General features: G+C 44.6%; 2 protein-coding genes across 2 annotated transcripts in view; one reads left to right on the top strand and one right to left on the bottom strand.

The window, feature by feature from the left end:
- Positions 1-7,118, top strand: part of npc1 (Niemann-Pick disease, type C1) — a 20,898-nt gene extending 13,780 nt beyond the window's left edge. Inside the window, 10 exon segments of the mRNA XM_084481375.1 lie at positions 52-157; positions 160-241; positions 851-966; positions 1,334-1,463; positions 1,970-2,149; positions 3,929-4,062; positions 4,065-4,159; positions 5,209-5,322; positions 6,058-6,220; positions 6,912-7,118. Coding sequence (XP_084337501.1) covers positions 52-157; positions 160-241; positions 851-966; positions 1,334-1,463; positions 1,970-2,149; positions 3,929-4,062; positions 4,065-4,159; positions 5,209-5,322; positions 6,058-6,220; positions 6,912-6,994 — 1,203 coding nt within the window. The 3' untranslated portion in view covers positions 6,995-7,118.
- Positions 7,119-13,035: 5,917 nt separating this feature from the next.
- On the bottom strand, positions 13,036-19,820 carry LOC311361165 (uncharacterized protein). Its single transcript, XM_084481376.1, has 3 exons — positions 19,504-19,820; positions 18,242-18,341; positions 13,036-17,129 (listed from the first exon to the last, which is right to left on the bottom strand). Exons 2-3 carry the CDS (start codon positions 18,339-18,341, stop codon positions 13,783-13,785), a joined length of 3,447 nt encoding a protein of 1,148 aa, XP_084337502.1. The 5' UTR covers positions 19,504-19,820; the 3' UTR covers positions 13,036-13,782.
- Positions 19,821-23,565: the final 3,745 nt, after the last annotated feature.

Here is a 23,565-nt window from a genome sequence, read left to right as displayed (position 1 = left end):
CCATGACCGTATGTGTCGAACCAAACCCTTCTGGCGTGTGCCCGTGTCCAGGACTCGTACGTGCTGCAGTACTTCAAGAACCTGAGCACGTACCTGCACACGGGCCCCCCGGTGTACTTTGTGGTGGAGGACGGCCTGAACTACAGCAGCCTCGACGGCAGAACGCCGTGTGTGGAGGGGTGGGCTGCAGGAACGACTCCCTGGTCCAGCAGGTCTACTCCGCATCGCTCATCAGCCAGTAGTAAGGGCCGCTCCGGATCTGACTTCATGCATGAGGCGCACGCATGAGGCGCACGCACACGCACACGCACGCACACGCGCACGCACGCACGCACACGCGCACGCACGCACGCACGCACGCACGCACGCCACACTCTCGCACACACACGCACACTCTCACGCACACAGACAGACAGACGGACGGACGGACGCACACTCTCACACGGACGGACGGACGGACGGACGGACGGAGTTAGTTAGTGACTCATGTTAATAGACGGACGGACGGACGCACACTCTCACACAGACGGACGGACGGACGGACGGACGGACGGACAGACGGAGTTAATTGACGATGAGTTTTGGCTAGTCATAGTTTTGGCTGTCATCAGACAAGCGCTTGGCTTACAAGCTAATGGCAAGCTTGGCTAATAAATGACTAAATGAAAAATCTTTATGCTATAATATAATATTTTTTTTTTTTGTACTACATGGAGGTAGAATAATACGTTGAATTGGCGACGGTTTAAAGAGGTACTACGGGGTAGGCCATAGGCGCACGGCAATGTTGTCACTTGGCACCACCAGTGAAACCATCTCCTAACATCTCCCCACCTGACGCCGTTCCCAGCACCACCATCGCCTACACGCCGTCGTCGTGGCTGGACGACTACTTTGACTGGATCAAGCCGCGCTCCAGCTGCTGCCGCTACTACAACACCACGGGCGCCTTCTGCAACGCCTCAGGTACACCTGCATCTGTGGTGCCCTGGTTCCTGTTTTTAAACGTGCTACCAAATCTCAACTCGAGTCTCAACCTCCACCTCGATGTGTATTTGTAATCCTAATCGAAATACCATTTTAGATCTTTTTCATCCATTCATTCATTCATTCATTCTCTCCTCTTAAGAGAATGAGAATGAATCTCCCCTAAATCCTAGAATCTAACATGGGGGAAATTAAATTGGATGAATTTTTGTGTTTGTAAGCGTTTTGTGTACATAAGCCATTTGTATTTGACGTTTTTTCATTCATGAGTCAAAAGTGGGGTTGACTCTGCGGCCGTCCATAACGGTCCACAAGTGGAGTGACCCCTGGTTTTTTTTGTCCTCAGTGGTGGATCCGTCCTGTTTGCACTGCCGGGACATGACCCCCGCTGGGAAGCAGAGGCCCACCGGGGAGGACTTCATGCACTTCTTGCCCATGTTCCTGTCCGACAACCCCAACGTCAAGTGTGGGAAAGGGTAATTCCTGTTTTGGGTTTATTACATGACAGCACAGGGTTCATTGAAAGATGCGTGACGGCGTGCTCCATTCAGCCTCCTTCCACTTTCACTTCTGCATCACATGCTGATGTGCAGGAACTCGTGTCGTGTTGCCACTTGGATTTCTTTATTTTTAACTGTCGGCTGTCACGTTATTCCTATTAATAAAAAGACTATGCAACTATATTGGTCCGTCACGGAGAGATTGAGGGGACTTTTGTCAGCCTATTCTAAGAAGAAAATAACATAATAAAAACGTTATTTTTTTTATAATAATATGAAATAACATAAATCATAGACATTTAAGGCAATAACTTGATTGAGTTAAAAAGGCTGAAACTGGCCGGCCCACACTATGACCGGCTAATTACTGTAACTCTGCATAAGTTAGAGACCTGTTCTGTAGGCCTACACAAGGGGTTGCGTGCCTAACCCTGTCCTGTCTCCCTGCCCCCCCCCCACCCCACCCCACCCCACCCCCCTAGAGGTCACGCCGCCTACAGCAAAGCGGTGGTCCTGGGGGACACTGGCGTGGGCGCCAGCTACTTCATGACCTACCACACCATCCTAAAGGACTCGCCCGACTACATCCAGGCCCTGAAGATGGCCCGCGTGCTGGCGGACAACATCACGCAGGCCCTGGGCCACACGGTCTTCCCCTACAGGTGAGGTCCATCTTCGGTTAAAGGGGACACACAATACCACCAGAGTGTGACAAGCCGCTACAAGCCGTTTCGAAAAATCGGCCTCTTCTGACGTCACAAGTGGGCGCACTGCCCACCCTAGATGTGTGCTGGATAGATCGGTCCGCCAGCCTAGCCCAGTGGACCGTAGCAAACGTTGCTCATCTGTCCGTCATACATCTCGGTGGACACGCCCACTCGTGACGTCCGAAGAGGCGGATTTTCAAAGCAGATTTGTTTGTAACGGCTGATCACACTCACACCTATTGGTGGTATAATATGTCACCTTTTAAAACAACAATGTCTGATAATGGGAAACACAAGAAAATATAGACTTCAACCTGCCCGATGTGTTTACACTTTACATTCAGGGCATTTAGCAGACGCTTTTATCCAAAGCCACTTGCAGTAAGTACATTGTTTGGTTACAAGTTATGATATGTCAAAGGCTGCTGAGAAATTGGCTTGCTTCCTGTTTGGCGGCTTCGTGGTCGAATTTGATTGCCTGTTGCGGCCAAACGGTTTTGAATTTGGAAAAATCTGTTGGATAATTTTTGTGAGGCATGGTCTGGTCAACATATGTGCCAAGGTTGGAGATGATTGGACAAAATGTGTGATGTGTGAAACATTTTGAAGGTTTTTGACATAAACCAAGATGGCGGAAAATCCATCACGACGCAAAATGATGTCATTAGGGTGTGTTGAACTCGGCTTGGCCCAAGGATTACAATGATGTCTTGTTTGTGAATGTTGGTTGAATGGTTCAAAAGTTATAAACATGAATGCATGTCCAACTTTGACCTGTTGGTGGCGCTAGAGCTCATGGGCTAGCGACCTCAAATTTGCTGTGAGGGCTTATGGGACTCTCCTGAATCAGTGTGCCAAATTTCACAACCTTTTACCATTGGGTTCTATGGGCTGCCATAGACTCCCATGGCTGAATCATAATAATAATAGGAAACAGTACAAAAACAATAGGTTGCTTCGCTGCATGACCCCCAATTACCAAGCTGTGTTGTGACATCTTTCTCTTTCTGCTAAACTTGGAGCTCAAGTAGAAAGAATGAAATATGTTGAGTGTGTGTGTGTGTGTGTGTGCGCTTCATTAAAGGGTTGTTTTTCTCCCATTTTGGTCCTTCTTTTCAGTAAGACTGAACACTGTTTATGGCGCGTAGCAAATGTTTGACCTCAGATTTCCATTTTCTTTTATTGCCGCTCCTCGATGTCCCTGACCCGTTTCACAGTGAGGAGGTCAACTCCTCGGCACCGAAACAAATACAATACGCTCTTAAATTAGACTTTAGAAGTCCTATTTAATTTACGTTACTTTTAAATTCCTAGTCATAATTGTCTTTATCTGCAGAAGCCCTGATCAACACAAAAAGCTTATCTTTTAGCTAATTTCAATATTGTTTCTTCCTATCCTTTAACATTATTGAAGGTTATCCTGGCAATATCTGCTCCTGGTATTCACATAGGGCTAGGGTTTGAAATGTACGTACACATCGTAACCATGTGTTTCTGTCTGTCTCTCTCGCTCTCTCTCGCTCTCGCTGTCGCTCTCTCTCTTTCTCTCTCTCTCTCTCTCTCTCTCTCTCTCTCTCTCTCTCTCTCTCTCTCTCTCTCTCTCTCTCTCTCTCTCTCTCTCTCTCTCTCTCTCTCTCTCTCTCTCTCCTCTCTGTGTCTCTCTCTGTGTCTCTCTCTCTCTCTCTCTCTCTCTCTCTCTCTGTGTCTCTCTCTCTCTCTCGTCCCCCTGCGCAGCATCTTCTACGTGTTCTACGAGCAGTACCTGACCATCGCCTACGACACGGCGCTCAACCTGGGCGTGTCGCTGGGGGCCATCTTCGTGGTGTCCACGGTGCTGCTGGGCTTCGAGGTGTGGGCGGCGGCCCTGGTGAGCTCACCATCGCCATGATCCTGGTCAACATGTTCGGGGTCATGTGGCTGTGGGGCATCAGCCTCAACGCAGTGTCCTTGGTCAACCTGGTCATGGTGAGGCTGCAGCGCGCACACACACACACACACACGCTCACACGCGCATGCACGCACGCACGCACTCACACATGCACACACACTCCCCCTTGTGGCTGTTCCCCCCCCCCCCCGTTGGATCATAAAACGGCTGGCGAGAATAAGGGCAAAGGTCATGGTTGCGGTGCAGGGAGCTGTGGCGCTGATAAGGAATAATGGAGGGTTAGTTTGCTCATTGGGGAAACTGAGGGGTGTGTAAATGGGACACGGATGAACGGAAGTGGGGGGGGGGGGGGGGGGTGGAATTGTGTTTTTAAATGCAGAGCAACTCCTTCATTAGTTTGAGTGTTGATTTATCCAACTATTGCGAGCTAGAGGATTATGGTAGTCGTTGATAATACTGAATTATTATACAGAAAAAACGGCAACATGTTGGCGTCAGACAAGGCCATATATACATTTTGAGAATGTGCCAAAGAAGGAAGTGGTGGTTTCTAGAACAAAAGACGTGACTGTGGAGACGGCCTCGTGCTAGAGAAAGGGAACAGCCACTTCCTTCGGTTTGCCACGGCAACCCAGACGTTGAAACCCTCTCAGTAGATCACATCAGTCATGGCCGAGAGGCCACTGGGTTCAGAGCCTCGGGCGTCGTTTAGCAAGATGCCTCCGCCCCACAACCACTCCTTAAAGACGTGCAGCTGAACTCACTGCAAGTCAATCGAGCGGCATTAGCTCAGGAGGTAGAGCAGGTTGGCTGGGTTGGATCCCCGGCTCCTCCTAGCTGAGTATCGTGGTGTCCTTGAGCAAGACGCCCTCACCCTAATTGCTCCTGGCGAGCTGGCTGGCTGTCGCCCTGCGTGGTCGACTCCGCCGTCGGTGTGTGAATGCGCGCACGAACGGGCGAATGTCAGTCAACACTGTAAAGCGCTTTTGGATAAAAGCGCTGTATACATGAGGACCGTTTACCATTTACCAGTCAATCTGATAATAAAAAGTGTGCTGAATCGTAAAAAAAAGCTCAACGAACGAATGAATGAATGAATGACGGTCGTCTTCCTCCGTGCGCTCAGAGCTGCGGCATCTCGGTGGAGTTCTGCAGCCACATCGTGCGCGCCTTCTCCGTCAGCATGAAGAGCAGCCGGGTGGAGCGGGCCGAGGAGGCCCTCGCCCACATGGGCAGCTCGGTGAGTAGCGCCCCCACACCCCCCCCCCCCCCCCCCCCCCACACACCCGGAACCAGGCCTACTGGTTTGACACGGAGCAGGAACAGTAGCCGTTTCTCAATACCAAGTACGCGGACTACGTTCTCGCGGACTTGGAAGTACGTACTCGGCAAGTCCGGACTTTCAAGTACAGACTTCCGAGAACGCGAGTACGCACTCTGCACATTGGAACAGCAGCGGACTCGATGATGCATTCTGGGATATTTAACGGTTCCCAAGTCCACACGAGTCACCTCCGATGCGTCCTCGGTGGAACGGCCTCATCGAGAACGCATCGAGAACACACACGGGTTTTACGACAGTACTCGCGTTCTCGCGTACTTGGAATTGGAACAGTGCTTGGGCCACCACTGATGACGTTTATCGAGAACGCAAGTACACGAGAACACACGAGAACGCGAATTGAGAAACGGCTAGTGATTAGCCATGTAATGACTAATCACACTCACACCTGGTGGCATGATATCACCCCTTTAACATTTGGGATATGAGGAAGCATGTTTCCAATGACGTTCTTACCGTCATAAAACATGCTTGTGTCAGAGTTTCAAGTCGGCTGATCACACTTCCTGGCCTTTTATAGTACGACGCACGTTGGATCGCAGTTTTGCACAGAAAGCACTCGATGAATAAAGTGTGAGTGGATTTTTCTTTTTCTTTATGTCGTCGTCCTCTCCCGCCACGGCGTGGCGGCAGGTGTTCAGCGGGATCACGCTGACTAAGTTCGGCGGCATCCTCATCCTGGCGCTGTCCAAGTCTCAGATCTTCCAGATCTTCTACTTCCGCATGTACCTGGCCATGGTGCTGCTGGGGGCCACGCACGGCCTCATCTTCCTGCCCGTGCTGCTGAGCTACATAGGTCAGTGGTCACACGCGTCAAGGGTGAATCTGGACGCTCCAAGGTCGTTCTAATGTTGTTGCGCTTTTATTAAATGTGTACAGTGGAATGAACGATGAAAGCCCATACAAATCTGAGCATGATGTTTAAAATGTGTGTGTGTGTGTGTGTGTGTCATAAATAGTGAATGTTAAAAGATAGATGAAATAGGCCTGGGCGATATGACTGAAAGACATGTCACGATATAACTTGATCATATTGATCGGTATCGATAACTATTGACAATTTTAATGGCCTAAAAAGACTAAGGAATTACCGTGCTGGATTTAAACACTTCTGTTTAACACTTAATTTCACCTTCCACTGTTCTTCATTGATAAATACTCCAATGACGATACAACGATGAAAAACACTCAAATATTGTAAAGAAGTATGGAACCGTGTTTGTGTAACAAACCCAGCTGCTAGATTCGTTGGTCCAGTCTCTCATCGATATATATATATATTGAACATATTTTATATTGATGTTGATCAAAAGTCTATCGCGATACGATCATTGTTTTATTGCCCAGGTAGGTCTAATATGAAATTCTTACGGAAATTGTGGGACGGTGAAATCCCTTCAGATCAGGAGTAGACTTTACTGTCACATCCATCACTCGGGAGCACTGTGTCTTCACCGCGCTCACCATGTCCTGTCCCCGCCTCCCAGGTCCGTCTGTGAACAAGGCCAAAGTGTTTGCGGCCAAACAGCGCTACGCCAACACCGAGAGGGAGCCCCTCCTCAACTACTAGCTCGGCCCGCCGGCGACGCTAACCGCTAACCGCCCGCTAACCGCCACCACCACCACCCCCCCCCGAGCCGCTATAGAGACGGTGTGAGGACGCGCGGGGCGGCGGCGGCGGCGGCGGCGGCTGCGGCGGCAGGCGGCGGCGGCGGCGGCGGCGGGCGGCTTCCTGTGGGATGAACTGACACACACACACTCGGCCTCACCGCCGCCATGCACGGACGCTAACTCAGGAACGCGGCAGAGTGGAAGATCGTAGTGGTAGTTTTATTTTTTAACCGCTAACCTCAGTTTTAACTTGAATCGATTTTATTTGGAAGGCTTTTTTTCTTTTTTCTTTTTTTTTAATTTCCACCTGCCCTTTCCTGTCTCTTTTATTATTATAATGCGACCTGGCGCACGGCAACAAAGCAGGGAAAAGACAATTGGACGAACTGGACATGTGACCTCTATCCCCTCCTCTACCCCTCCCCCCCCCCCCCCCCCACCCTATCCCCACCCCTATCCCAAACCACACTTCTGATCATTCAGCCCAGCAGACTCTTCAGAAGACTAAAAAGGGCCACCCTGTTTGTTTTTGTACCACAATGGGACATGTTTAAGTAAAGGTGGCTGAAGGGGTTTTCTAAAGGAGAGGTTTTGTAAAACCGTTTGATATGAAGATTGTTTCTCGACCCGACCACTCTCTGTTCACACTTAACAGTTAATTTAGCCATGAATGATGGCATGTTTATAATAATGGTACGGAACAAGAAATGTGGTCGAAATATGTAAATGATTTTAAAGTTACTGATCAATTTGTAAACTCGTATTGGAGAATAAGGGCGGTTTATGAGCCTTCCCCACTCTTTGACATGCATTATTGTGATTTATTATTTTTAAAACTGTCTTGTATCACACCTGTGATTGTCTTGGGTGTGGATGTAGTCAACACCAACGCATTAGCTGTACTTGCATTCTTACTATAATCACTGCTTGTTCGGTTGTTCATTTTTTTTTTTTTTACCCTAGGTCTTAATGATATGTTATGCATGTCATTGTGGCGCCTCCTACAGTTAGTGTTAGCTAACGATGGTGAAGAGACCCCCACTCATCAGACAGGGCATAGTGCCACTTGGTGTCCCCCTGTTCCCCGTGTTACACAATGTCCATCGTGGATTTCTCCTGTTATTGCGGTGGTGGTTTCAGTTTATTATATATATTTTTATAAAGAATGCAATGTTTACATGCTAGCAACCTAAAAAGCATAAAATGATTGAGATTTGCTTGTTAACAATGCTGCGCGTTGTCACTGGATGATGATGATACCAAGTCTGGTTTGGGATTTTTAACCATTTTAACTTGTAATAAATGTGTTCGCAAAGTGTACCATTGAAACCTGGTGTTAGACATGTCATTGTTAGGATGTGGACACTACCATCATTTTATTTTTTTGTTTTAAGTACATTATATCTGCTAACATGTTCTTGATTGTTTCTCTTTAATTGGAACAACTTATCTTTTGTTTAAGTGTAAACCAAATTTTAAAATATTTTTAAAACACTGCTTGATTCTGCTTAGTAAAGCACTTTACTGTCAAAACTTAAAACAAATGCACATTTGGAGGGTGTAAATACATTTTCTTTAAAAATTACATAATTAAATTAGACTGTTCTTTCAAGCCTTAACGCATTAAGGACGGAAACAGCAAAAATAGTTGATGAAATAATTTTGAGTCCTACTATATATAGACTACCAAAATTCTCTAGGGGTCTCAAATTCCGTCAAAAAAAATAATTATATATATTTTTTTTTTTATTGTCACTAATGGTAATTTAAATGTCTTTAAGCTCACCATCTCCAGTATTCAGAATTTTTAACATTTATTCACAAATATGTTATATTTTTTGCCAAGCGGAGCCAGCCAGTCCTGTGCGCGTATGCAAATTAGCCATGTGCGCCAAACAGAAGCCCTATCTTGCGCCCGGTGCAATTGTATGGAGGTAAATTTGTGTCTTTATTATGCAATCAAACAGAATAGGTTTGAGAGCAAAACTTTCCACACTGCAATCAAAAAATAGATTTGAGAGCAAAACTATCGACACTGCAATCAAAAAATGTTTTATTGCAAGTAAAATAAATGTGATTAAAAATGTATTAATGGGAATCCAAAAGTTTTGCTTGCGAATCCAAAAGTTTTGCTTGTGAATCCAAAAGTTTTGCTTGCTGTTGAGCTGAATCTCGTGGGCGGGACCTACGCCGAAAGATGTAAGACACGTCTCTATTGGCCAGTCTCGATCGGAGTGACAACTTGGCAACTCCGCTCCCGAGTCCCGCTCGGTCTCATCATGGACTTCAAAACTCCCTCTCTCGTTACTAACTGTGGATGTTGCCAAGCTGTCACTCCGATCGAGACTGGCCAATAGAGAAACAGAAACCCATTTGACGACCTGTAGTTTGATAGACTGGTGGCTCCAGTGTACTGTAGTGTTAACGGTCATTGACCATTGATGTTTGAATGTCAGAGTTACATGAGTGGCATCTCTCATTACTGTTTTCTGGCAAAAAATGCATTCCTCAAAATCTGTTTCGAGGAATTCATTGAAATTCAGTGGTATTTTACATTTTGGTCAATATGTTTCCAAGGTTTGTTTGACTAAACACCTCTGAAAATTGTTACAGAAAAGACAAACCTACCTTATTACTTCTCACCACTAGGTGTCAGTATTTACAGACCTACCCTGGCCGTAGCAAGTAGATAAGTTCATCCACTTGTCTCCTTCATTTATTGATTAAAAAAACATTAAAATAACGTTAAGTCTAACTGACCGACCGTTCGCACGCTGACTTAACTGACCACAAACCATCACCACATCACCACAGCAAGCATGTTTCTTCAGTGAAAACATTTTTGGTATTTTAAAATAGGCTACAAAATAGGCTACAAGTGGAGAATGAAACATAGTCCTTAAAGGGGAAACTAACCCAAATGCCTGTTCTCTTATATTCTCGTCCACAAAGTCACCAATGTAATTTGGTCACGTTACTAAAATAGGACCGAAATTAAAGTTAAGATGGTTACCTTAAAGTTTAAACACAGATCTGCTATCTCTTCACGTTTCTATGGCTAACTGGCCAATCCCGGGCCTGAGAAGGATGTCTGACATTTAGAAAGAGTTTGAGAATGAAAATCTTCACTCCAGCGCCGGAGTCTGCAATTCAGTAGTCAGATAATATTCAACTGTCACTTTTTTCTGTTGGAAAGGGTCAGTTTGATATTCTGAAGGAGTAGGGCTGCCCCCTAGTGGAAGGGACCAAGAACTGCCATTCATCGAGGGCGGGCCAATCGCCAATGTGATCATAACTCTAGAGTTGTGATTGGATGACGATGTTTCGACGCGATGCCATTACGTCACATCCTCTCCACGTTGATAGAGGGGGAAACTAGAGAGGCTAATAATATAAAAGTAAGCAGCACATGATCTCTTGCTCTCAACTCAATTTCAAATTCAATTAAAAAAAAGCTTTATTGGCATGAGAAATATACATTTGCATTGCCAAAGCAGTTTGAACATTAAAATAAAAAGGGTTATAAAATAAAATAAAAAAAAGTCTTTACATATCAATCTACACATATAATACATCTATACATATCAAATATTATACTATAAAAAGTAAAATGTGCAATATTATAAAAAATACAAAAATGACAGTGTCTCGTATAATCAGATAAATTAAAGATACTCTAAATACACAGTAGTCTCTCTCTCTCTCTCATATATATATAGGCTATATATATATATATATATATATAGTGAAACAGATTGGTGGTTTTAGCTGATATAAAAACTTTCAGGTGTTTATTTATGTTTAAGTATTTGGCAGACGCTTTTATCCAAAGCGACATACATAAAAAAAATACATATAAAACAATCACTGTAAACATAATCATTTAAGGGAAGAATGTAATACAAAATATCAATACAAAGTGTCAAGACAGAATAAACGCTGCTGCTGCAGCAACAGAGATACAGTCTATAAGTCCCTAAGATATATAGATATCTAATGTATGTATTATTTTTCCAATAGAAATCAATGAGCCTCTGATACTTTCACTGCATGCTTAAGACGTCGTAACCATATAGGCGTCTTACGCTGGGGTCGAGTAGGCCTACCCACCAGTTTTCGTCAAGATTCACTTTGTGCCCACCACTTAAAAAGACAACAAAACTTGAGTTTAAATATTATGGATTATTACACGGCTCTTCTCAGTGCTGTGGAACACTCCGTTCACTTGCATGGGCCTTCCCGACTTCCGGCGGTGAATTATTTTTTGATAATTGACCATTGCTAAGCACATAATGACCGCTGTCAAGGAAAGCAAGCGAAGCAAGACCCCTCCGCTTCGCGTCGGTTTCCGGTTCGCCCTGTCGGGGCTTATTTTCCCGATAATGACCGGCGTTCTATACATTATCCCTTACTTATTTTTGTATGAGCTGCCAGCCTGGCTTGGACAACGAATTAGGTATTAATACCGATACTCTTTGGCTGGGATGCAATAATGAGGCATCAAGACAATCAAGTCGTTTTAGCCTGAATACATGAAGGTAAACAGCACCAGAGCAGGTCAGTAGTACCATGGACATACAGAGCGATCACCTGTTGAACTAAATGGATGTGGCAGGCGACACCACGGGATGCATCTGCAGACCACATAAATAAAGGTAAGACGCGATATTTATTGCTTAAGATTTGCTGGTGCAGTGGGGAGGTCTTTTGTGTTTTTTGCACTCAAGTGGTCGGCTGTTTTAACTCTTGTAATTGATGTTAGCCATAGCCACCAAGTAGCCTGACTTATCCACGGTTTGCGTTCGTACAGTGTTGGGTATAGTGGAGATGACGATAGTGGAGTAATTAGTGGAATAACTGTGGTGGGGAGTAGGCCTACATGAGTTTTGGTCAGAATGCCTGATTTAGATTGGATGGATGCATGTTGTGAATTGAGAACAGCCAGCTCATGATGTGATACAGTGTTCAGCTGTCAACACGTAGTTCATTTCCTTTCTTTGTTTGTGTTGGTAGCTTAGTCATGTCATGTCACGTTGTCAACATTGGGTTCATGGAGCACAACATAGTGGGTCACATGTCCAATGCTTTTTGGGAACACTTTATTCATAAAATGTGTCAGACATCAGACAGTTTTTTGTATCCACAAGTTTCCACCGCCCCGTGATGCTTTGCGCGAATTGTGGGCTTTACCGGTTACTACGAGATCGATGTAAACAATCGCCCGTCAGTCATTCATTCATTACGATTTCAACCAATTATTTAGTTTTGTCCGGTTGTAAGTACATCCTCAAACGCCAAAACATGTGTCCTTTATCATAGCTACACGTATGACAAGAAAACGCGTGAAAATCAGTGGTATTCAGTGAGGTAAGATTAATTAAATGCGCTGACATTATTATTATTATTATTTATTTGTTCATTATTTCTGTTTCAGAGAATATTTTGTATTGGAAATTTTGACACTGTTTGATTAATGTTGTGTTAGGAACACGCACACGCACACAGTGTTTTATCAATTGGGAAAAGTACCTTCTGTTGACATAAAAATGAAGAGCTGTGGCTGGGGGCGATAAATGTGAGCGTCTGTTATACAAAGTTAACACAAAACCAATCTGACTGTTGTCGCCCCCTGCTGGTGGTTTCATGACCTCGTTAAAACGGACCAGAAGGGGCAGCCTGCAAAGGATAACTTTTAACTAATATTTGAGAATATTAAATGGGCATTGATCAAATAAAAAGGTTTAAAGTCCAACACAGATCATTGTAATCATCTTTAATTCTCTTTTAGGTAACACACATGCGTCAACATGATTATACTTTAGTAAATGTTATTTTTAGAGCCTTTGTTCTTGTCCTCTAATACAGGGGTTCCAAACCTTTTCATTTCGAGACCCAAAGGAGAAATATGTGTCTCCCTCTGATGATATGTTTATCTCATGATGAAAGTACATCACAGCCATAATCCATAATGGCTGTGATTAATTGTGTGTGTTAATTTCACATAAGAATTTGCACAATAAACTCAAAAAATGAGGACAAAGAAGCAGTGAGTCAATACACTCAGTGTTCCAGCTGGAGTGGGGACAAGCATATAAAGAACACAGAACAACAGAAACAAAATCACCATCAGGGTAATAAATGTTCATTTTAACATTGTGATCTAGAGTGAGTGAATCACAGAAGTCTCACTCAATGTTATCTCAGCCAGAGAGCGAACAGGTTGTCAGGTCCAGGTTAACGAGGAGAGAAAGAGAGAGAGAGAGTGCAGCTCAGTTGCCGAACAGCAACTGAGCTGAACAAACACTCCTCTATTTGAATTAGGAAAATTAATTCACATATAGCGTATTTATGCATTTTACTCAATAACAATTGCCGACCCAATAACAATTTTTTCTTTTTAAACAAAACATTTTTACCAACATGTTTAATTTCTATGAATTTCATTACTCCGTTAATTCTCATCAAGAGCATCCTTGTTATTAAATCAGAGATAAAGCTTTAATATGTTAAGCACATGTTATTAAATGGACCCAGTCCCTTTCCGCTGGTAGAGGTACAAACCACTGGACTGTCCCGCCCCCGCATCTAGAGCAGTTGGGCTCCGCGGGCGACCATCCCCGTGGTTACCGCCAGTGCTGGCGCTGCCGCATACGCAGAACACACACTGCGCGTAGGGCACCAAGTGCCTGGGGGGGCACCACCACCGGGCACCCCCCCCCCCCCCCCCCGTCAACAATCATATTGTATTCAATTTAGGTCGTCGCCTATGTTTCTGTCGTCTCTGTCTGCCGCCTCATTCCACATGTGCAGTAATTTCTCGATGCGCTCCAGGTAGCCAGGCTTGGCCTCTGACTTCTCTACCCCTATCAGCAGGTCGATGTATTCAGGTGTTGAGAGTGGATCGGGCTTCAGAGCGATCTCCTTCAGGGTGTTGAGACACTGGGCTGAGCGCTCCATTAGCCCGACCATCTCCTCCTGTAGGCACTCGTACTCCTGCTTCATCTTTTTGATGATGTCTTCAACGGACATGGCTTCTTTAGAGGCCTTCTCATACTTTTCCTTCAGGTCCTTGTAGGTTCGTTTCTCCGTCAGCTGTTCATAGTCCCAGCGATGCATTTGGGTGAAATGAACCGACCAATGGCACTTGTTCTCACATTGTGTGCAGTTGCCGTCTGGCCCAATGGCAGGACAACGACTCTTGTCAGCATCGTTTGGTGTGGAGCAGGGAAAGTGGCAGGTCGTTCGACATTGCTGACAGTTGAAGCAATTCCTTTTTTTGGAAATGTCGACTTGGACAGGTTTCATGATGCTGACCTCATACTCAAATTCCCCATTGGCTGTGATCATTGCCTCGTATATTTGGAGAATTTCAGATTCTTGTTCAATCTCCTCAAGTTTAGCTAAGCCCAATTTCACCTTAATCTGGAGATTCTGAATGGAGATCTCCAGCTCACCTCTCTGTCTGAGCACCTCCTTGGTTAAGGTCAAGCTCTTGGTCTCAATGAAATACAGAGCAGAAAAGAATCTTTTCATGCTGTTGGTTCCCATGTCCCAAAACATTTTATCAAACCCACCCCCGCCTATCATCATCATCAACCCATCATCAACATCGTCATCATTGTCTTCCCCTTTGTTGTTCGCACCAGGTACCTTGTTGTCAGCAAACAAGGCAGAGTTATTGAATTTGAAGTGAATTGGTAAACCATCTTTCTCTTTTGGACAGGGGACCTCAGACTCATTGATTGCGCTGAGAACCGGAGGGGTTTGGCCATCTGCAAATGTCACCAAAATCCGGATGTTCTCTGCCACATCTTTGCCAAATATGGAGTGCACAGAGTCAAAGACGTATTTCTGTGTTGGTGTAAGCCGAGCTAGAGACGCTTGGACCACAAAGCAGATGGCATCAATCTCGCTGACTCCAAGTTTAACTGTGAAAAGCTTTTCTATCTGACGTATAGTCATCTTGTCTTTCTCTATGCCTCCCGTGTTTTCAAACTCCGGCGTGTCCACAATAGTCAGGGAGTAGTCGATCTGGAAGCCCTCTCGGTGGTTGAGCTTGTACACGGTGACTTCAGAGGTCTGGCTGTGAGCCTGAGACTTGGCCGTGCCCTCGTCTACCAACTTGAATCTAAAGGTATCGTCCCATGTGACCCCCAGGATGTAGTTGATCATCCCATTGACCAGGGTGGACTTCCCTGCCCCAGTGGCTCCTAGAACTATGATGGTGCGGTTCCGTTTAACTTTGTCTTTTCCAAATATGAAGTGCTCACACCCCTCTACATTCATGGGCTGGACTTTCAGAGGAAGAGTGTAAACGTCCAGACAACCTGCAGGTCCTGTAATCTTACTGCCTTCTTTCTTAACAGCTTCTGCTAACCGCTCAGATGATAACTCTGTAGAACTTAAAACCTTACTGCATGGTAAGGTTTTAATTAAAGCTTCACAGGCCGGACCGAGGCCGACTGCGCACTGGGCTCTACACCTGAACTGATACTCTGCATTAATCTGCAAGTCGGACACTGTGACATCTCCAGCCTTGCTCTCCATTTGTTGATGCCAAACATTGTCTCCATGGACACACGACTCAACAGTGTAGTGGGTGACAGTTGTCAACCCAAATCGAGGTGGGGAAATATTCAGTGTTACACTGTTATGGGTTATGGCACCTGTGGACATTTCTGGCTTCGAAGGTGGTTCAAAGTTGTCGGTGACTAAGGAGCCATCCTTGTAGAGGTGGAGAGTTGCACCTTTCTTCTCATCATCTCTTATTGCAGCTGTTAGGAACCTGATGCTTTTGTTCTCTTTGTTGGCCTCTGCAAAATCTTTGAAGAGCTTTATTTTCTCGTGCGTTACATTTGAGAAGAACCATTGTTCCTTTTCCAAATCATAAGCACATGACACGTCGTCTGGGTGGGTTTCTTCTGAGTATTTGGACAGAGCTGAAAAGTAAGGGTCTGGGGTTTCCAGGGAGGTAAAGACAAAGCACACTGCATGTGGTATATCTCCACTGTGGATTTCCTGTTGCAGAGTGTTGCGACTGGTGACGATCGTCATGTTGGGCATTTTGTCAATCAGAGAGCTGATGATTTTGATTTCTGTCTCTTTGCATTCCATCCACTCATTCAGTTCATCACTTTTGAAGGGAGAAGAATGTGCCCTTTTCAGGATCTTTGCAAGAACACTTTCCTCCTCTCCTCCTCCTCTGATCAATGGGAGTTTCCTTGCCATAATATTCTGTAATTTCAGTTTATACTGAGAAACTAGTTCTTTTAAAACTTTCACCTTTTTGCTAATCTGTGGGAATTGCTGGGTTGTTGTGCATCTTTCTGCATCGTTGCATCTCCTTTCCAGCTCGTTGAGGTCCTCCAGGACATTCTGAGCATCCCTGACTAATCTATCACTAATCTGTCGAACCAGTTGAGCAGCAGCAGAATCTAGAGCCTTCAGTGGCATTAACCAGACCTTCTGAGGCACTGCGTTCTCTCCGTTGGGTCCCATTAGCTTAGGTAGGCTTTGATAGACTTCTATTGCCTCATGAAAAGACACAGGGTATTTCCCAAGGTTAAAGTCCCCATGGAACTTGCAGGAGAACTTGTCAACATTTGCAATGTCTATGTCTGCCTTGTTACAGTCTATCTTCAAGGCGGCCTTCTTGATCAGTACCTTTAGATTGCCCTCGATGTTTTGCCGATCTTCCTTTTGTGACACCTCACGGTCAAACACAAAGAAGGCTTGTGCCCCATAAAGGATTCCTGTCACTATGTGTGTTGCTAGTTTTGACTCAAACACATATGAATGCTTCACATTACCTCTGCCAACGTGATTCATTGACAGCTCTTTGAACTTGGTGGTGGTTTTGTATTTTAGTGTCACTCTAGCCTGATTCCTGGAATTTTTTGAATCTTTGAGAAATTTAGCAGAGCCTTCTACCTCAACCAGTCCACACAGAAAACTGGCTTTCAGTGATCCTCCAACATTCAATGCAGAAGATTTGTCTTCGATGGAGTCAGATTCAACTATCTCAAATTCACTGTTGGGTTGGGGTCTTTCATCTGCTTCTTTCTCTAAGGCTTCCCGGTCCCAAAGTGTCAGAGCTTCAAAAGAAGACAAAGAGAAAACAAATCAGAATCCGAGCTCAGAGGAATACATACAAAACATATACATTTTCTTTATGTATCAGCGTATGGTTTCCTACTGTAAGTAAATGCTCTACTAAGAAAGCTGCAAGGTCACCCTTGAAAGGACATGTTATCTCAATGTGTTATATACCTGGATAAATAAACGTTAAATAAAAATAAATGTAGGTGTGGAATGGTCCTGATGTGGGATGATATAGGCTGGTCTATAATTTATTTAAACTATTATATTGATATCCTAGGATTTCTTAGCAATTGTTACAAACCTTTAAGGACAAAACAAACTATACTATAATAATAAACATGATATACCACAGTAAATATGATATAGCCATGATAGTAAGTAAATGAGTACGTAAGTGGGTAAACTATTTCAATATTATTCTTGCTTGTAAAGAATCAACGAGGCTCATGGGTAGTGTAGTGTGGTGGACAATGGAGTAATGGATAATTGTGAGCTCTGCTTGTCTTAAGTGGACCTAATTAAATGAAAATGAGGTCCATATTATCTTGGTCAGCCTCCTGTGCGTTGCCACTGTCTTTGTCACAGTGTGTTATCTCAGTCAGCCTGAATGTAGGGGCTTCCATGTTAAATCCACGCTGACAACTGTGATGTTTAAAAGACCACCCTCTGAAAAGTATCTTCAGCGAGGGATCAGACAAGCTCCTGATAGCTGTGTTGTGTGCTCTCTCTGCCAGCTGAATTAAATCAGCTTCAATGCTCAGCTATAACAAGAAGTTATTTTACCTTCACAAGATCATTTCCACCACAGTAGCAGATATTATGGAAACGAGTGGAGGTTACGACATAAATTGCATATTTTCTGCAATTAATATGATTAAATAATCTCTTCTCTTCTCATCAATTAGGCCTATGAACCTATGTGATATGGTTTGGCTGTAATTGTTGATAAAACCATTTTCAAATAGCATTTTCCAGATCTATTTGAGTTAATATTTATATTAATAACATCCATAATGACATGTGGCCCGATCCGCATCCATTTCACCACACGTGAATTAAAATAACGACAACAAGAGATCTCGTGTCTCCGTTATATCGTATTTACCGGGGATCAGTTTGTCGCTGCGACAGTCGTAGAGCATCCCCAGACCGAAGGGCCGGCCCAGCGCTGCCAGCTCTACCGTCTGACCACCGTCCACCGCCATCTGAAAACAGTGCTTCAGCAAATTGTGCCTTCTTGTAAGGTAGAATATCTGTATGAAATATAAAAAGATAAAAGATAAAAGTCATTATATTCCTCCCAATATAATAACAAAGATATTTATTAAAATACTAGGGTGAATTCATATTTTGCTGGAAAATGCATTTCCCGCAGAAAATGCAGTGAGTGCTGTGAGTGTGGTGAAAATATGTTTTAGTAAAGCCACATAGTTTAAGACGTAAAGAAATGTTAAATGGCTTAAATCAAGTGAAAATAAATAAATATATTTTTTATGTTGGGGGGGGGGGGGGGGGGGGGGGAATTCGAGGTGTGACTGACTTTAGCCACTAATTCCATTAGAGTGTTGCTCTATACCGGGCACGTGCCGTCCGTATGGGCAGGTGGGGAGGCCAACTACTTGCAAAAGCATGCTCCCAAATAAATAGTTTGTAAATCATTGCTCCAAGTCTATTTTTAATAATGTGATTGTCACATTAACTATCTATAGACTCTGTAGGCTTTCTGACTATTGTTGGTCTGTTGACATCACATTTTGGATGATGGTGGTGGACGTGGTGGGCGGCGGTTCTAGCTGCGTCTCATCATGTTGGGGCAGGGCAGCTCTCACACAGCTTCTGTGACGGCACCTTCTCAGCGAGCAGGGTCGCCTGCAGCCGCAGGGGGCGCCAATGTGCCAATTCCCCCCACATTGGTCAATAATATATATAATATAATATGATCGATAATAGAAAACCACTTCGCGGCGCGGATGATTTTTTTTTTTTTCTCGTGTGCTCGTGCCGCCCTAAAGAGTAGACGCCGCATAATTGGCTGCTGGGCGCAAGAAATGCGGCCGCCATCCTGTTGCGTAGCGGCAGAAGACACAAGATGATGAAATGGATCGATAGTACGGTCACGGACAATCCGTTCCCGACGCAAACCGCGCTGAAACTCCTCTTCCCATTGGCTCAAAACGAAGAGCCATCTTTGGTATTTAAAACTTTTAACGTGTGTGTGTGTGTGTGTGTGTGTGTGTGTGTGTGTGTGTGTGTGTGTGTGTGTGTGTGTGTGTGTGTGTGTGTGTGTGTGTGTGTGTGTGTGTGTGTGTGTGTGTGCACGCTAAAACATTAACTCTCAATGGGACCATGAAATACAAAGTGACGCACCTGGTTGTATCGGTCTGGACCAGGTCCAGGTTCAGCCTTCAACACAGAGACCAGACCAGCTCCGGTTAGACCTCATGAAAAACTCAGTGTTAAATATCACACTTGTAATAACATAAATCACAATGAAACTTGAAGTAAAATCCACAATAATCATCACAAAACAACCGCTTCTAACGTTAGTTATGGGGCTGATAACCACTGATTACGTCCATTCGATAACGTTCCAACCGGGTGCACAGAATCAGCACCACAACAACTTTATTGTATTCGGTGTCAATACAACTGATCAGAGAACGTTTCCGTCCTACCTTGGCTGTCCCGGCTGCAGGATGTGAGCTCCGTCTCTCTACGGTGCCTCTTAAAGCTGAGCTGGGTGGAGGAGGGGGGGTCACACCATTTACAAGAAATGCTCCGGTTTCTCTCTCCACCCTGTAGATGAACAAGGCAAGTGCGCAGGAGCTGGAGTCGGTACATGAACGCTACACTGTCTGATGGGTTCATGCAGAGAATGCAATTTTTCCACGGGGCTTAATTCTTATTCCGCCTTATAGATGTTAAAGGTGATATAACATACATTAGTGTGTATATGCTACACGTGGACCTCCTACGATGGCGCAATTTGATTGGGATCTTGGACAGTCGTCTCGTCACGCTAATGAAAACAAATAAACCGCTAATAAAAACAAATAAATCCCGGAAAAAAAAAAGTGTTTTCTTGTTTATTTTATTACATGTAATCAGGACAGCTGGGCGACTGGCGGACTGGGTTAAGGCAAGTTCGCCGTCCGAGTAAAAGGGGCGTGTTCGTGCGTGTCGCTAGGCAACGTCCTCGGACTTCCGAGACGGATCGATAATAAAACGCATCATCAGACTGAGGGAAGAAACCAACTCTTTTTTTTACATTATAATAGCGATTTTATAATGATAGAACACATTTTTTTTACATTTCTCCGCCGGTTCTGAATCGGTGAACTATTCCTTTAAATTAATAGTTTTCCTTTAAAGCTTCCTTTTACTGTGTGTTCACACCGCACTTTGTCCCATTTCGCCTATTCGCGCGAATAGGCGAATGTTGCCGCGCGACAAATCATAATCTGTCGCTGTGCATTTTTGTGTGCATTCGCGGGGCGAATTTTTTTTTTGCCTGGCAACGGTCATTCATGCCATTCTCATCAACCATGGCCGAGATGTGTGTCTGTTGTGGAAGAGGGAGAGCCCGTCGTTTATGGGTTAATAATATAATCCGGAGGCGCACACCGCTTTGTGCCGTGATATTATATATATCGTATATATTATATGATATAGATATTTATATATTATATGTAGATATAGAGCGGGAGTCGCAAACGGCAACAATCACTTTCTCCTCCAAGCTGCGGTTCACTGAACGGTTGAACGGTGATTGGCTGTTTTACGTTACTTCACCCAGGGAGTGAACTGATTGGCTGTTACGTGACGTCACCCAGGGAGTGAACGCTGATTGGCTGTTTTACGTTACTTCACCCACGTTACCCACAGGGAGTGAACGCTGATTGGCTGTTTCAACGCGAATGCCGCGAAGAAGTTGAAATATTTTAACTTTATTCGCGGGGCGAATTATTCGCGGCGCGAATCCACGTGAACGCGCTCGCCGTTCACGAGGAAAAATTTCGCGCTGTCAATCAAATCTTGTCGCGCGTATCGGCGAAAAAAAGATTCGCCCGATTCGCGTCTACACGTTCACTTAACATTGAAACGTGTCGCGGGGCGAAGTGCGGTGTGAACACACCTTTAGGGGGGCCTAAATCAAGCGATCTGATTGGTTCCCAACCGTTGTATATTGAGCGTATACACACAGCTATGACGCCCGTTCAGTTTACGGAGTTCAGTATCACTCCGCGCCTAACTCTAACTGTTGTTTATGTATATATAAAAGCGATAGCACAGTTCACTGAAGCCTAAAAAACATGTTGATTGCTGGAGAGGGTGGAAATGTTGTAAAGCAATAGGCACACGGTCGGCAATTTAGCCTACTATCGAGTTCGAGTGAACTCGATAGTAGGCTAAATTGCCGGCGAACCAAGCTACCGTCTGTAGCCTTCTCTCTGAAGGACGCTACAGTGTGTTGCATAGCAACCGCCGTACACTGCCGGCAGCCAGGAGGGACTACTTTTTTGTATTCGTTAAAAAAAACGCTTTTCCGACTTTCTTGCTTTTTCAAAATTGAGGGTGTCTATGGCTTTCATTTCGCCATATTTACGTAACCGTTTTATAAAAGCAATAGATCACTTCAGTCAGTGATACACGGTCATTATACCACAGTGAAGGGGGTCGCCGCCACAGCCTGTCGTGATCTATTGCTTAAATATATGATAAAAATCATAAAATAAACAAGAAAACACTTTTTTTTCCGGGATTTATTTGTTTTTATTAGCGGTTTATTTGTTTTTATTAGCGTGACGAGACGACTGTTCAAGATCCCAATGAAATTGCGTCATCGTAGGAGGTCCACGTGTAGCATATACACACTAATGTATGTTATATCACCTTTAACATCATAAGGCGGAATAAGAATTAAGCCCCGTGGAAAAATGGCATTCTCTGCATGAACCCATCAGACAGTGTGGCGTTCATGTACCGACTCCAGCTCCTGCGCACTTGCCTTGTTCATCTACAGGGTGGAGAGAGAAACCGGAGCATTTCTTGTAAATGGTGTGACCCCCCCCCCCCCCCCCCCCCTCCTCCACCCAGCTCAGCTTTAAGAGGCACCGTAGAGAGACGGAGCTCACATCCTGCAGCCGGGACAGCCAAGGTAGGACAGAAACGTTCTCTGATCAGTTGTATTGACACCGAATACAATAAAGTTGTTGTGGTGCTGATTCTGTGCACCCGGTTGGAACGTTATCGAATGGACGTAATCAGTGGTTATCAGCCCCATAACTAACGTTAGAAGCGGTTGTTTTGTGATGATGTGGACCCTAACTGTTGTGGATTTTACTTCAAGTTTCATTGTGATTTATGTTATTACAAGTGTGATATTTAACAGTTTTTCATGAGGTCTAACCGGAGCTGGTCTGGTCTCTGTGTTGAAGGCTGAACCTGGACCTGGTCCAGACCGATACAACCAGGTGCGTCACTTTGTATTTTATGTACTTTTAGTACATAAAATTTTAGTAGCCTACTTTGTATTTCACACACACACACACACACACACACACACACACACACACACACACACACACACACACACACACACACACACACGTTAAAAGTTTTAAATACCAAAGATGGCTATTCGTTTTGAGCCAATGGGAAGAGGAGTTTCAGCGCGGTTTACGTCGGGAACGGATTGTCCGTGACCGTACTATCGATCCATTTCATCATCTTGTGTCTTCTGCCGCTACGCAACAGGATGGCGGCCGCATTTCTTGCGCCCAGCAGCCAATTATGCGGCGTCTACTCTTTAGGGCGGCACGAGCACACGAGAAGAAAAAAAAAGAATCATCCGCGCCGCGAAGTGGTTTTCTATTATCGATCATATTATATTATATATATTATCGACCACTTGTGGGGGGAGTTGGCACATTGGCGCCCCCTGCGGCTGCAGGCGGCCCTGCTCGCTGAGAAGGTGCCGTCACAGAAGCTGTGTGAGAGCTGCCCTGCCCCAACATGATGAGACGTTGAACTCAGCTAGAACCGCCGCCCACCACGTCCACCACCATCATCCAAAACGTGATGTCAACAGACCAACAATAGTCAGAAAGCCTACAGAGACTATAGATAGTTAATGTGACAATCACATTATTAAAAATAGACTTGGAGCAATGATTTACAAACTATTTATTTGGGAGCATGCTTTTGCAAGTAGTTGGCCGCCCCACCTGCCCATACGGACGGCACGCGCCTGGTATAGAGCAACACTCTAATGGAATTAGTGGCTAAAGTCAGTCACACCTTGAAAAAATATATTTATTTATTTTTCACTTGATTTAAGCCATTTAACATTTCTTTACGTCTTAAACTATGTGGCTTTACTAAAACATATTTTCACCACACTCACAGCACTCACTGCATTTTCTGCAG

Source organism: Micromesistius poutassou (genome assembly GCF_964030765.1).
Source record: "Micromesistius poutassou genome assembly, chromosome: 16".
In the NCBI taxonomy this organism is placed as follows: Eukaryota; Metazoa; Chordata; class Actinopteri; order Gadiformes; family Gadidae; genus Micromesistius; species Micromesistius poutassou.
The sequence above is the reverse complement of the archived record's forward strand: the minus strand, read 5'-3'. Positions and strand labels throughout refer to the sequence as shown.